The 15,504-nt window shown below is 36.2% G+C and overlaps 1 protein-coding gene and 1 long non-coding RNA gene across 2 annotated transcripts in view; one reads left to right on the forward strand and one right to left on the reverse strand.

The window, feature by feature from the left end:
* LOC136975573 (uncharacterized) overlaps window positions 1–9,235 on the forward strand; it is a 31,518-nt gene extending 22,283 nt beyond the window's left edge. The window contains exon 2 of the long non-coding RNA XR_010880800.1: window positions 9,188–9,235. This is a non-coding gene — a long non-coding RNA (uncharacterized lncRNA). The remainder of the gene's footprint in view (window positions 1–9,187) is intronic.
* Window positions 5,082–7,952, reverse strand: LOC136975585 (putative nuclease HARBI1). The gene is made up of 3 exons (XM_067270670.1): window positions 7,946–7,952; window positions 7,605–7,881; window positions 5,082–5,886 (listed from the first exon to the last, which is right to left on the reverse strand). The coding sequence occupies exons 1-3, from the start codon at window positions 7,950–7,952 to the stop codon at window positions 5,082–5,084; spliced, it is 1,089 nt and encodes a 362-aa protein (XP_067126771.1).
* Window positions 9,236–15,504: the final 6,269 nt, after the last annotated feature.

A 15,504-nucleotide genomic window follows, 5' to 3' on the forward strand; every position in this document is an offset into this window, starting at 1 on the left:
TAAGATTTACACATTTATGTTTTTTTCTTAGATTTTTATATATAAAATATACGAAAATTCAAATATTTATTAAAAGTTATCAGAAATGTTAAACTATCAGTACAGTGTGTTTTACAATACTATTGCGAACAGATATCGTCAATTATTTTGTGAACATAATTATAATTTTAATTTTTATAAATTATTTAAATTGATGCAACGCGACGCGCTCAGAATCAATTAATTACTGTCGCGCGTTACTTAAGATGGTGGTAGGACTCGATTCAATTACTTCTTCATTTCAGATGTTAATTAGAGAGTGTTATTTTAATATAATATTAAATAGTGTATGTTTGTTATAATTAATAAATTTATATAGGAATAATATATATTAATTACTGAGTGTATTTAAAAAATAAAAAAAACGGAACAAAAATATAATAGAAAAAAATGTTTATACAATACCAAAATGTTTTATACATCAATTCTACTTTCAATACAAGATTTATATAAATAATAATTAAGATAAACAGCATAAATTGGTAATACAAAAAATTATGTTATATATCATTTATTTATACATTTAAATATTATTCATTTCTATTATTCGTTTATACATTTTACATTATACAATGCTAAAATTTTATGTACATCTTGTATTGCAAGAATTATAATTAACGTATGCAAAAAAAGTTAATTTTTTATTTTCTGGGTTAGGCATAAGGGGTTGCTTTCAGTGACTTGCAAACAGGATTTTTTAGATGCAGTATTCAACAAATAAACAACTTTTATTGATATATATATCTATAAATATCGTTCATTTGTTGGACACTATTCAAAAGGTCCTGTTTGCAAGTCACTGAAAGTAACCCCTTATGCCTAACCCAGAAAATAAAAGAAATACAGAAAAATAGGTAATATAAAAAATGAATACGTTCATATAGTATTAACTTTCTAATTCTATTGTTCTTTCTGAACTTTCTATACATGACTTACATAAATTATGTGAGTGCTCACCACAAATGTATTTATTACATTGAAAACATTTATTTGTCGTCTTTCTGCCCTTTTTATAACCGCAATCAGAACAAGATGATCGCTTCCGTGATGTTGATGCTGCAGATGTGGATGCCGGTGATGTCCCTGTTGATGCTGTTGTTGATTCTGATTCCGATTCTGATGTTTCATGTTGCAACTTAGAGAATTGAAGGGCTGCCGTTCTAATGTTTCTGGGTAAAGTTTCTTTTTGTGCACGTAATTTTAATTGCGGAGTCATTAGTTCGATCGATAGCAGTTTCATGAAGTGTCTTCTGCGTTGATTTTGTGGAAGTTTATTATTCAGATAATAAATGACATGAGAATTTACGGCCGAAATATTTAGCAAACTATAAAAAATAACAAGGGGCCAGCATCGGCAGTATCTTGCGCAATTATAACGTGACGCCAGTTTATCAACAACGTCGACGCCTCCCTTTGTAAGATTGTAAAACGTTACTATTTCGGGTTTGTTTTTTTCCTCGGTTGAAGAATCAATGCTATTGTTGTGGTGTAAAGTTGATAGTAAGAGAGTTACTTTATTTCTTTTGGGAGAATATGAAACTAAAGTACACTTTTTTTGGAATCCAAACATGCTACTGAATACAGTTCTGTTTCTCGAAGTAATGAACTCTGGCGGTATTTCTCTTTTATTTTTTTTTAAAGTACCGACTGACGTCAGCTTTATGTCTAATAATTTTAATGCAAGTTCGTAACTCGTAAACCAATTATCAAATGTTATATTCCTTTTAGAGCCTGCTACGGGTTTACATAATCTTAACACAACATCTTTAGGAGAATTACTTGTGAAATATTGGCCCTGCGGTTGCATTCCCGCATATACTTCTAAGTTGCTACTATAAAAAGTCCTTGAATCTGTCAAGGCAAAAATTTTTATCCCATATTTTGACGGCTTGCTTGGAATATATTGCCGGAATTGGCATCTGCCCTTAAATGCCTCCAACATCTCGTCTATAGTTAAATATTCCGATGGGCAATAATTCTTTTGGCAATTAGTAACAAATTTCTCAAAAAAATCTCGCACCGCAGCGAGTTTGTCAGTATTACGACGATCATTTCTAGTAGCTTTATCGTCAAATCTTAACGCTCTTATTAGAAAACTAAATCTTTTCTCTGACATCACAGGTTTTATAATTTCTATTCCGAAACCATCGGAGGTCCAAATATCTCGTAAATTTACTGTATTTAATTTCATCACCGCACATGCAAACAATATTCCTATAAAAGCTTTTATTTCACAAATATTTGTTGAGATGGCATCACGCTCGCGGCTAAATTTTTCTTTTATTCTCTCTATATACTTATTTGTATTTTCGACAATATGATTTAATATATCGTCATCAAAAAATAACTTCCAGCATTCCGAAGGTGTTTTGACGAACTTTGCTCTTCCATTTGGGCCAGGCAAATGAGTTATAATATTTTCTTTTCCTCTCCTCTGAGTTTGAAGGGGCATTTCCTTATTCCACCTAGTTACACGGTCTTTACCCATAAAAAATGAACCAGAAGTACTAACCTCGTCTAGGTCTGAACAAGATTGTTCAGATTCAGAGTCCGATTTTCGCTGCTCCAAAATATCATCCTCTTCCTCCGAAGAAAAAACATCATCATCATCTTCAATCATCTCTGTTATCTCCGAAGATGAAAGCAAGTAAAAATTACTTTTATCCATAGCGCTGTTTTAACACAATCGTAAAAAAGAAGAACTATACTCGAAACCAACAACAGCAACAAAAACAATGACGAGCTAATGCGAAAAAACTGCACTTATATAGTATCAGAGTAAAAAGTCACGTGACAGAGAAGGAAGAGGACTAAAATTTACCAAATATGGAAATATGTGAATAGGGTTCCTTATTTGGTAAATTTTTTGTAAGCTTCCTTTTCTGTCACGTGACTCAATAATTACTGCCCTAGACCAAGCCTAACCTTGTTTGGGAATCGAAGTTTTAATTCAAAAAAATACAATTTGTCAGGAGATTGATTTATTTTATTTATTTGTAGTTTGGTATCATCTTACGAAGTTTTATGACAGTAGTTCCAATAAAATTTTTATTTATTTAAGTAATTATAATTATTATTTTACCTATCATTCAGTGTTTTTACGGCAAAAATTGAAAATTTTAAAACATTCCATTTCTGGATTCATCTGAAGACAGGTACTAGAGTTATACCATTTATTTGAAAGTTTATTTACATTCTTAGAACAATAATACATATTTGAAAAGACGGCAAACAAAAAAAAAACCCTCATAAAACCCATATGATCTATAAGTATTAAACCAACAGCAATAAAAGAATATTCCAATTCATGAAAGACAAAATATAGGGGAAAAAATGTATTTTATAAAACTTAACATTTTCGATGCTACATTTTTATGTGCATAGTTCATATGTATTTTACAAGCGATTTTTTATATCGTCTATTGAAATGTGTACTATTGTACATGTGAGATTCCAGACAGGGTCCAAATACCTCGCAAAACGTAAGAGAAATAGAAAAATTTCTCTAGAAAAAGGACTGTGTAACATCAATATGTCGTGAAGGTACGAAATAAACAACGTAAGTCGCAGGTGTGACTTGATCATAGGTGTTAAATGTCAAACAGAAAGATTGAACTTCGACTTGGACGCTTGTATCAATGACAAAATTTATATAAAACGCAAAAACAGCATGGCCGGGGAGAAGAAAAAACAATCGCGTGATGGTCATAAAAATGTCATTACATCCTCGATTTCTCTACTATCTAACAGAATAAAATACTCGTTGGTGTAATAAAAAATGAAATTTTTATTATATTTTCTGTAATTTGATTTGTAAATGCAAAAATTAAACTTAAAAAACATCAACTCACTATAAATAATTTTATTTATTGACATCAGATTTGTTAAATTTCACGAAATTGTATTATTTTTAACCTCAGAGTAGTAAAGCTTGTTTTTTCTAGCAAAAATAATAGTCTCGCTAGTCCTCAACTGTCAAAAAGAAGAAACTACTAATCGCTTTATTACTTTGTTTTCAAAAACTCCCCTTTCTATCAGCTGATAGTAAAATGGCTAACAAATTGTTTACTTTCACTTAGAGAAATGTGATGATGTCATAAAACTTTATAAAAACATTTAAAAATACCAATGGAAAAATTTAAATTATTTCTGATCAAATTTCAGTTTATTAGAAGTAATTCACTTTACAATAACGCGATTATAAACAAAGAAGCGCGCGCGCGCCACCGCTGCGGCTATTTTTAGTAACAACGACTGGCGGGAAATTTGAAAATTGAAATCCGAGATAACGCGCGCCATAGTGCCGATTTGGCACCAATAATTAATTAAAAATAACGGAACGCTTTAAGCAAAAAATGAATAGCGCATCATAAAATTGAAGAAAAATTAGACAGGTAATAATTTTTTCAGATTTTTCGGACAATTAGAATTTTTACACAAACTAATTAAAAATCGATTGGTGTGGAATCGGCACTAGGCGCGTGACGAAGGGTTAAGAGAAGCATAACCAAATTGTGCCTGTTACCATCCATCTAGAAAGAAAATGTGATTCTCCTTGGTGACCTACACACGTCATTTCTGTTGTAATTGTTAAATTTAAATTTAATGTTTAACATTGTTTATTGAAGTATTACTTCAACACGGGCCGGGATGTTGCCGCCTCGAGTGCAACCGTATTTTTTGTGAGAATAAAAAATGATGATTTAAAAACGTTTGGAGACGAGAGTTTTTTGTAACAGCCAAGTAACGGCCGAGGGCGTCAGCCATATTGTTTTTTTTTTCTTCTTGTTCTTGTGTAACAACCCACAAACTGCATTAAACCTTTATCAAACCGCAAGTGTTTTTTTTCATCTTTATATGTGTTTGTCGATCTTTAATGGACTGTATAAAGTAAACAAAAACTTGTTTTTAATATTTTTGATGTAAACTTTTGGATGTACTATACCTTAATTACTTATTTTGTCTGTATATATATCATATATTGTTACATTATAGAAAGTTACATTTTTAGCATTTCTTTTTTATATGTATTATGTATGTCATTAATGCTGTATTCGCCTTGCAAAAAGAATGTTTGCCAAATCATTACGTTTATTTTGTGCATCTCTTCTTGCTTGGACATTTTCAATTACCGGTACTTCTGGCACTCCAACTAGCCTTTCCTCTTCAATACTGGTTTCATCTTCTTGTAAGATAGAAAAGTTGTGGAGAATGCATCCTGCCATAATTAACATTACCATTAAGTCCAGTCGATGCATATCAAGAAGTTCGAAGCGTCTAAACCGACCAACAAACAACCCAAATGCTCTTTCAATTGAGCTTCTACATTTCGAAAGCTTGGTGTTGAAATATGATTGAATTTCAGTTAAATGGCCATTGTCTCGGTATGGTGTTAATAAATATTTATTTAAAGGATAGGCTGCATCACCGAGGAGGTGAGTGTCTACCGGAAATTTTATACCTTCATCAATTCGCCTAGCTAATGTGGATCGACGATAGGCACGGGCATCATGAACTGATCCCGCCTCTCCTGCATAACAGTCCGTGAATAGCAACTTCTCGTTGCATACAGCCTGGAGAATAATTGAATAAAATTGTTTCCTATTATAATAGGATGAATGGTCATTCCTGGGGGCTTTAATAGCCATATGCTTACCATCTACAACTCCAATCACTCCAGGAAAACCGAACTTTTTTGTATAATATTCACTTGTTTTGAATGCCTGTTTTTGGTTTGGCCAAGAAAGTATGCCTTCTCTTTTATTTAAGTCCAAAAGTGCTGAAGAAAAGTCATGCAGTATTTTCCATGCTGTTCGTCTGCATATGTTAAAATGATCCGCAGCTAACCTGAAAATGAAAATGCATGTTAAGTTGCTACATAGTATTGTATATACATATACAGGGTGGGCCCACAAAAACGAAACAGCAGAGTGTTTGTGTTCGTCCAAGCAAATCGCTCGGACAGGTCGATTTTATTTTCGAGGGGACATCTTATGCAATAAAGTTTTTGCGAATCTGAATATTAATTAAACAAACATTTTTTCGAAATAAATGTTTGTTTAATTAATACAAAACAAAAAATTTTAAAAACTCATTTATTGTCTGTTGTATTCATAATCACAAAAACTTTATTGCAAAAGATGACCTCTCGAGAATAAAATCGACCTGTCCGAGTGATTTGCTTGGACGAACTCGAACACTCTGCCGTTTCGTTTTCATTGGCCCACCCTGTATATTAGTGTATTGCATTATATACAAATTATTAACAGCATTATAGTCTGTTAATTAATTATAGCCACACTTAGGTTAGGTTAGGAATTCAAGAGATGATTTCATTTGTCTATGCAAATTATTTTACACTGATTTTTGAAAATTCAAAATTTGTTGTTAAATTATTAATATAATGATTAAAATATATAGATGATAAAACAAAATTGCAAAATTTGAAGCATAAGAAACTTATGTGATGTCATTTATTTTTATAATGACAACAAAGTAAAACGGTTATAAAGTAGTAATTTAAATACTAAATCAAAACTTTTCAAAATTTCACATGGAGAGAGAGTTTAGTATGGAAGAAATTACATGAATATGGAAATTAAAAGCAGGAGGCTGTTGTGTCAAGGAACTTGCAGTTTTAATAAGCAGAACTACTCCTGAAATTTATAAAATTTTGGGAAAATCATCACTAATACCTTCTAAACATTGATTAATGAAGGGCCAAAATCATATGTCAAAGTGGTAGAGATAGAACTGTGCATTTTGCATCACAACAGAATAAATTAGCTTCTCAAATTTTGTGTGAAAGTGGATTAAAAACATCAAAAAGCAAGCACTGTTAGTCAAAGAATTTCAGTAGCTCCACGTGTGAAATTTTATGCCTTGATAAAAAATCATCAGTAACAAAATTGGCAAGAATGCAGTAGACTAAAGGTCACATGCTGTGGAATGACCAATAGCTTAGTCCTTTACAGTAATGAAAAAAAAAATTTAATTTGTATGGCCTAATTACTGGTATAGTATTAGGAAAGACAAGTGCAGTTTTTCAACAGTCAACAAGGTGGTGTTCTGTTATAGTGTGGGGCTGTTTTGGATTTAATGGTTTATCAAATTTAGGGATTTTAACTGACAAACATCTAAAAATTATCAAAAAGTCCTAAAAAAGTCATTTCTTCTCCAATAGGTTATAAATTAAGAGGGACAAACTGTAATTTTATGCAAACAGGCGTATTTAATGTTAGTTGTACTATTTTTAGCTTCTGTATGTATTACCTTTAAAATATAAAAATTTGGTGTAGTTATATTTTATTGATACAAAAAAAATCAAGAATTTACAAAATTTGTGATGATGTTAAAAGTTGAAACTTTAAACATATTTATACTATAAAACAGAATTTAAGTTAACAAAGTACCAAAGTTTTATTTAAAAATTCTGTATAGTTTTAATTCAAAAATGTATATACATTTTGTTAATTTTAACCACTATTAACATGAATCTCAATTAACAATATAGATCTGTACTTTACTTGTTATCGAATCAAGCTCCGTTCAGGTAGAGACTGCACAATATTTTTTTCTCCACCGTCAATGGACATCGTCCTCTTGAATTCGGTTTGTTATTAAGTAAGGGTGCTAATTTTGACATTAAAATGTCCACAGTTGTTCTGTTTAATCGAAAATGTTCTTGAAAATCCTTCGATCGGTATCTTGGCACGGTGTACTCAACATATCCTTTTACTTTCTCAACTGACTTGCTGTTCTCATCACTGGATGAATTCGCCTCAGCTTCTACTGCAGATATTGCACATTCTAGCAACAGATCATCGTCTTCAGACTCTGAATCTAGAGAGTGTAGTTGTGAAATTATTGCTACAGCCGCTGACACTAATCAGGATGCTGCCATTGCAAGCCATTTTGTGTATACTTTTACGAGCGTGCTAGTATGACGTCAGGCTGAGCTAGGTGTAAGCTTGGCGAGCTTGCTAGCTAGTAAAAAGTGAATGCACCCATAACAAAAATACACGCGACATGGTACAATCCAAGAAAACCTGATACATACAAAAAAGGAATCGAGACAACAAAATAATAATAATCATAATAATAATACATAGTCGCGTATGTGGGTTATTCGTATATTCGAGTCGCGTATAGTCGTTCCTCCCTTTCTCGGCTAACAGGTCCGTTAGACCTGCCCACATCAAGATGGCGGTTCGGATGGGTCACGCGAGTGGAGGAAGTGGAGGGGTCCGACAATAGAGCGGCAGTGACGATACCCGAATAAAGGACATAGCCTAAATAAATTGTTGTTGTTATTATTTATTGTCTAACGTTACAATTACGAAAGAGGCGTGCGACTGTCCCCTAAGTTCGGATCCGCAGAGGGACAGTTTACATGAATTTGGGTCATACCTCCTGATCTGGGTCGGTCCTCTAGGTCAAAGTTTTCCTTGGATTGCGGTCAGTTTTCCTCCAGACTTCAGCGCACGCACACACACACAGTCTAAGTGACACTACGTAAACCCCTCGATGTGGGTTCCTGTCCGTGGTGAGGGGACCTCCCAGAGATGGTTTAGAAACTCTTCTTTACCATCGCTGGGATCTGAACGCCCACCCACGTGTTTGCCGTGCGTGGTGACCCGTATGCCGGAAAGGGGGATCCTGGTAGTTGAGGGGCAACATACCGTCCCCAACACACTACTTTGGCCCCTGCTTCGGATAAACGGGAGGCTCAAATCAGGCTCCGTTTGAGTCAATCGGCTGGTCGTTGAGTCATTGTTGACCTCGGCTTGGAGTCAACCGATCGATGCAGACCGGGCAGACACGTCAGACAAGATGTGCTCTTCTTGACTGCATTGTGAGGGTATAGCTCCTGGGAAACCCTGGTGTGACGGTCTATGGGAGTCTCCCATGTGACGGCATCCCCTTGTTGGACTCCATGGTGGGTGGGGTCACTAGGAGCTGAATATTAATTCTTAAATATGGATCCTAAAAACAACAAACAAGCGACAAAGAACCAGACCTCCAGCCAACCCGCTTACTTAATAGTACATGCAACTGGAGAAAAACCCCTTGCTAAGTGTTCTCCTTTTTTGATTCAAAAGCTATTTGAATCAACCATCGGGCATTTAAAAAAAACGCAAAAATTGAGGTCAGGGGATCTACTAGTAGAAACAGCCTCTCCTCAACAAACAGTAAAGCTTTTGTCAATGAAGACTCTTGGAGACATGGCAATTTCGGTCACACCACACGTAAGTTTGAACTCATCTCGAGGTGTGATATCTGAGTTTGACTTAATGTCTGAAGACGAATCAGACATTCAGATCGGCCTCTCAGACCAAGGTGTCACTTCCGTTCGACGCATTTCGATACGCCGAGACGGCAAGTTGATACCCACAAAACATTTAATCCTCACGTTTAACAACCCTGCATTGCCATCCTTTGTTACAGCCGGGTATCTGCGCTGTGCAGTTCGTCCGTATATTCCAAATCCGCTGCGTTGCTTTAAATGCCAGCGATTTGGACATTCTCAGACGTCTTGCCGAGGCAAAAGCTTATGTGCACAGTGTGGAACTGAAGGTCACGACAGTACTGAATGTAAAAGTACTCCACACTGTGTGAACTGCAAAGATGCCCATCCTTCCTACTCCCGGAAATGCCCTGCATGGCAAAGAGAAAAAGAAATTCAACGGATAAAAACTGAGAAAAACATATCATATCCAGAGGCTCGTCGCATGGTCACTCCAAGTGCACCTATGCAACAAAAGACATTTGCTGCCGTGTTGAAATCTACTACGACACGTGGGGTTCAAACAGATATTTCTGTATTCCCAAGCGAATCTTTTACCCGCCATGCAAGATGCTTATTGATCCCTTCTACACAATCAGAAGAAAAGGAGATCACAAAGACTAAAACCTCTGTAAGTAAATCAGGGGTAACAACCAGAAATGTGGGTTCTAAAAAAGCCAGTAAGAACCCACTTAACAAACAAAGACTGAAAGCAGCCCTCTCTAAAGTTTCAAAAAAATCAGAAGCTCAATCTGTGAGTGAGTTTTCTGACATATCTGACGAAGAGCCTAATACGGAGGTTACGAAACCAAAGTCACCTCCAAAAGAGAGACCCCCTGTTAAATTAAAGAGGGATACCCTCGCAAAGAATGCTACCTCAAACACATAATGGATTATAAAATAATCCAATGGAACTGTCGTGGTTTCCGCAACAACTTCTCTGACGTTAAACACCTGACATACTCTACCTCATCTCTCTGCGTGGCACTCCAGGAAACACATCTAAAACCTGGAGAAAGAATTTCTTTAAAAGGATTTGATCTTTACCGTAAGGATGATGATAGCCACACCCGCGCTAGTGGAGGTGTGGCTGTACTGGTTTCAAACCGCATCCCTTCCTTACCAGTACAAATAAGAACAGAACTGCAAGCTGTGGCAGTCAGAATTTCAATTGGAGTAACTGTCACAGTTTGTTCCATATACTTGCCACCAGATGTCAGAGTCAATGAAAATGAATTGGATGACTTGGTTGAACAACTGCCGACTCCGTTTATTCTACTTGGTGATTTCAATGGCCACAATCCAATGTGGGGCAGTCCCGACATTAACCGTCGAGGCAGGGCCATTGAGAGATTTATAGGCAATCACCAACTGTATTTATTTAATACTGGAGAAGTGACATACTTCCACGCCCCAACAAGAACATTTACTGCCATTGATTTGACATTAGCTAGTCCAAATCTGTTTTCAGCGTTTACATGGGAGGTTGGATCTAATCCACTTTCCAGTGACCACTTTCCAATATTTTTAAAATATAGAGGCAGAGGAAGCTGTGAAACAGCCCGTCCACCACGCTGGAAATTTGAAACGGCAGATTGGCCTGCATTTTCTTCTTTGGCTAATATCACTGAGGAAATGGTCAATACTGCCGATATCAATGATGCAGTCGAAGTTGTCACTTCCAGTATTATTCAGGCAGCCGAAAAAACAATGGGGAAAACGTCAACCAGATATCCAAAACATCCGAAACCATGGTGGGATCAAAATTGCGAGGCAGCATTTAAAAAGCAAAAGAAAGCATGGGGGATTTTCAGAAGATACCCCACTGCTAACAATTTGGTTGCTTTTAAGAAAGCAAAGGCTAATGCCAGAAAAATAAGAAGGCAAAGCCAAAGGGACTCTTGGAGGAAGTATGTTTCTAGCATAACATCTTCCACCAGCTCAAAAGCAGTCTGGGATAAAATCCATAAAATTAATGGAAAATATGCTTCTCACTCTCTGTCCATGCTGGAAAGTAATGGCACAATAATCAGTGACATAAAAGGTATTGCTGATTTGTTGGGTGAAACATTTTCGTCTTCATCCAGCAATATTATGTATACAAGGGATTTCCAGGCTTATAAAGTCCAAAGTGAAAAACAATATCTAAACTTCCACTCCCCATCTGATGAGGAATATAATGTGCCATTCAGCAGAATAGAACTATGTACTGCAATCTCTCGCTCGGGGAATACTGCTGTAGGCCGGATAAAATCCATTACAGCATGATTAAAAATCTGTCAGACAATTCCCTTAGTAACCTTCTGAATCTGTTCAACAGAATATGGACAGAATGTACTTTTCCTGACTCTTGGAGGCTATCTATCATTATTCCCATTCCCAAGCCAGGTAAAGACTGCAAGAATCCCTCTAATTATAGACCAATTTCTCTGACTAGTTGTCTCTGCAAACTTTTCGAGAGAATGGTAAACAGACGCCTGATGTTCCTCCTAGAGGAAAAGAACTACTTTTCACCACATCAGAGTGGATTTCGTAGGAACAGAAGTACCACAGACAATTTAGTAAACCTTGAAACATCTATACGCGAAGCGTTTATTAGACGACAGCACTTAGTGTCTGTGTTTTTCGATATAGAGAAGGCCTACGATCGCTGTTGGCGATACGGGATACTCCGTGATCTGCACAAATTCGGATTGCGGGGTAATTTGCCAATTTTTATAAAAAACTTCCTGCAGAATCGAAGATTCCAAGTCAGGATGGGCAACACTTTGTCTAGGCCTTTCACACAAGAAGAGGGTGTTCCTCAAGGTTCTATTTTGAGTGTAACTCTGTTCCTAATAAAAATTAACAGTATAACTAACTGTCTTCCTCCCAGTGTGAAACACTCTCTGTATGTGGATGACTTTCAGATTTCCTGTCAGTCTACTAACATGGGTTTTATTGAAAGACAACTGCAAACCTCCTTAAATCGCATAGACAATTGGTCCAAGACCAATGGTTTCAGTTTTAACGTAGAGAAGACCTCGTGCATCCACTTTTGCCGAAGGCGTGGTTTGCACCTGGACCCTGAAATTCACCTAAATGGGGTTAAAATCCCAATGGTCAACGAAGCAAAATTTTTGGGTGTCGTGTTTGACCATAAATTGACGTTCTTACCACACTTGCGCAATTTGAAGAGTAGATGTTTAAAATCTCTGAACCTTTTAAAGGTATTATGCTGCTCATCCTGGGGAGCAGACAAATGTTCTATGCTCAGGATTTATAGAGCCCTCGTTCGCTCTAAGCTGGATTATGGGTGTGTTGTTTATGGCTCTGCGCGAGAATCTACTCTTCGGATGCTGGATCCAATCCACCATCAAGCATTGCGTTTGTGCACTGGTGCATTTCGAACTTCTCCTGTACAAAGTTTGTATGTGGATGCTCATGAGCCTCCACTATCTCTTAAGAGAGAACAACTGTTTTCTCCTATTACATTAAACAGAGATATCAGAATAAACTTGTTAGGTGATCGTTCAGATACTCAGCTGAAAAGATTATTTCCAGCTCGTCCAAGTAGTGTACCTACATTCGACATAAGTATGGAGAATCTAAGCAGCACGATTGACCTGGACACAAGCAACATTTCACAGGCCGAGGTCGATAATATATCACCTTGGTCAATTCCTGTGATAAATGTTGATTTAAGCTTAAAGCAGTTTCCAAAAGAAACTACACCAGACTATAGACAGCACTTTGCAGAAATTCAACATCGTGACTGGAATTTAATTTTTATATACACCGATGGATTCAAATCGGATGACTATGTTGGCTTAGCCTTTGTTTGCCAGAATGAAATTGTGGCAGAACAAATAGCTCCGAATTCTTCCATCTTTAAGGCTAGGTAAATAGCCTGCAACTCTGCAGTAAAGTATATAAATAGAAAAGGTCATCGTTGCTGCGTGATTTACACTGACTCAGTCAGTGCACTTCAGGCTTTGATCTCGTGTGAACCTAGTTCTCACTCAATAGTGATGACAAATTCTTTAACTGATTTGTCATCTTATTGCGATTAATTTCTCTATAAAATTTTGTTGGGTCCCAGGCCACGTAGGTATAAGGGGAAATGAAGAAGCTGACGCAGCTGCAAAGTCAGCAAGTCCTTCTCAGCATACAATGTTTATTGAAGGAGCTGGCTGTTGTTAAAAAACGACTAGCAGAGAGATGGCAAAATGTGTGGAACGAACAAGTCCACAATAAACTACACGAGATCAAACTTATCATAGAAAATTGGACACAGAAGAAACTGTATGGCAGGAGATCTGAGGTTATTCTTACGCGTTTGAGAATCGGACATACTCGACTGACTCATCAATACCTTTTGAAGGGTGATGACCAGCCTGTATTTCGGTATTGTAAGTACCCTCTTAGTGTAAAACACATACTGTGCAATTGCTCTGTCTTTGAGAGGTCGCGTAAACAGTATTTTCGAAATACAAATCTGTCAGAGATTTTGGGCCAGAGGTGAAGTCTGGACAATCTACTGGACTTTCTGAAAGTCATTTGATTATTTATTTATTATATAGTTTTATTTATTTTGTTTTTTACTTAAATTAAATAGATAAATAAACAAACAACAACAAATATATACAACAATTTATTTATTTTATTCTGTTTATTATTTATGTTTAGTACGTAATTTGTATCATTTGTTTATTGATTTGTCTTGTTTAAATTTATTTATCATTTGACCTGGAGCAGCTTAGCCTATATGGTTCTTGTGCCAAAAAACAAGAATCAACCAACCAACCAACCTGAGAACGCTTTTCCAAAAATGAAATCAAATTATCTAGCTTAGGAACGTCATTCAAACTAATACTGAACTCGTACTGTTTTAGAGTCTCCTTATCCAGTTTCTGAAGTACAATGTTTAGAATTAAGGTATCGGAGAGCTCATTCCTTTCATATCCCAGGACTTTTAGAGCTCGCATATTCCGATTGACAATATCAATTAAGTTCCTCAAACCCCTTGCTGACTCATAAGCTAGTTTAACAGAGTCCAGAATTGCATTAACATGGGTTTCTACTATTAATTTCTTGTTTTCATACCTCTCTTGTAACGCTTGTTAAATGATTCATTCGCTTCATTGTTTCATTTCTAAACTCTTAGCTTCCCCTATGAAAGCAGCTTTCAAATAATAGTTTCTGTTCAGCCGATAGTTGCTCGCTTGACGAAATGATATTATCAAATTGCATTTTAAAGTTACTCCATTCTTCATATTTTCCAGAGAATTTCGGTAGAGGAATCTCTGGCAATTTAATATTAGCGGAGTTATTTCGACCTACGGGAGCCTGACTCACCATAACGATGGACGAATCTGCTTCTAATCGTTTAATACGAGACTGGATCTTAAATTTACAACTTATAATTTTGTCCTCATATTCTTCACTATTGACTATCTCAGTGTAATAGTCAGTTGGGCTAGTAATGAGGCCCTCAATCTGCCCGTTTAACGTTCTCAACGACTCTTCCTTTCGACTAAACTGATGTAGTATTTCTAGAAAGGTTCCTGTCTCTCTATCGTCGCTTTCAACTAGACTATCGACTTTACTAATTAATCTCGTCACACTTGCTCTTATCAAAGTGCGTTTTTTCCTTAATTTCTCGAGCTGATCCATTTTAAACTGTCTACCATGTGTAACGGACAGATAAATTCCTCCTACCTTGTATAGGCGACTTAATGAAGTTTGAACTCAATCTTATTTGATTGTGAAATTGTCTCTTTTCTTCTCATCCACCTTGACAGACCAGACGTTTGTCGATCTTTAATGGACTGTATAAATATGAAGGAAAACACTTGCGGTTTTTTGAGGTTAGCCAATTGGGTGAAAAGATGTCACGACAATCGAACGGTCAGTACTGCCGAGTGGAAAAAATTTCACAAAGACAGGTTTTCCATTTCAAAACCATTTAATAAAATAAAAATTTCTTACAATATTTCCTGGAACAAAGGGGTAACTAAGCACAAAGCACGAGAATTAAGTCCAAATAAAGTTCGAATGTTCAGGATTTTATTTCCTACAGTTTGGTGTGGACGGTGAAATGACCGTAAACCCCGAGGCGTTGGGCACGACTTCAGGTGATTTTTCTCCGAGGAACCTGGATGGCACTAGGCAACACGACAGAGAGGTTGTTTCCACGA

This window comes from Centruroides vittatus, unplaced genomic scaffold (genome assembly GCF_030686945.1).
Source record: "Centruroides vittatus isolate TY-2023 unplaced genomic scaffold, ASM3068694v2 contig_375, whole genome shotgun sequence".
In the NCBI taxonomy this organism is placed as follows: Eukaryota; Metazoa; Arthropoda; class Arachnida; order Scorpiones; family Buthidae; genus Centruroides; species Centruroides vittatus.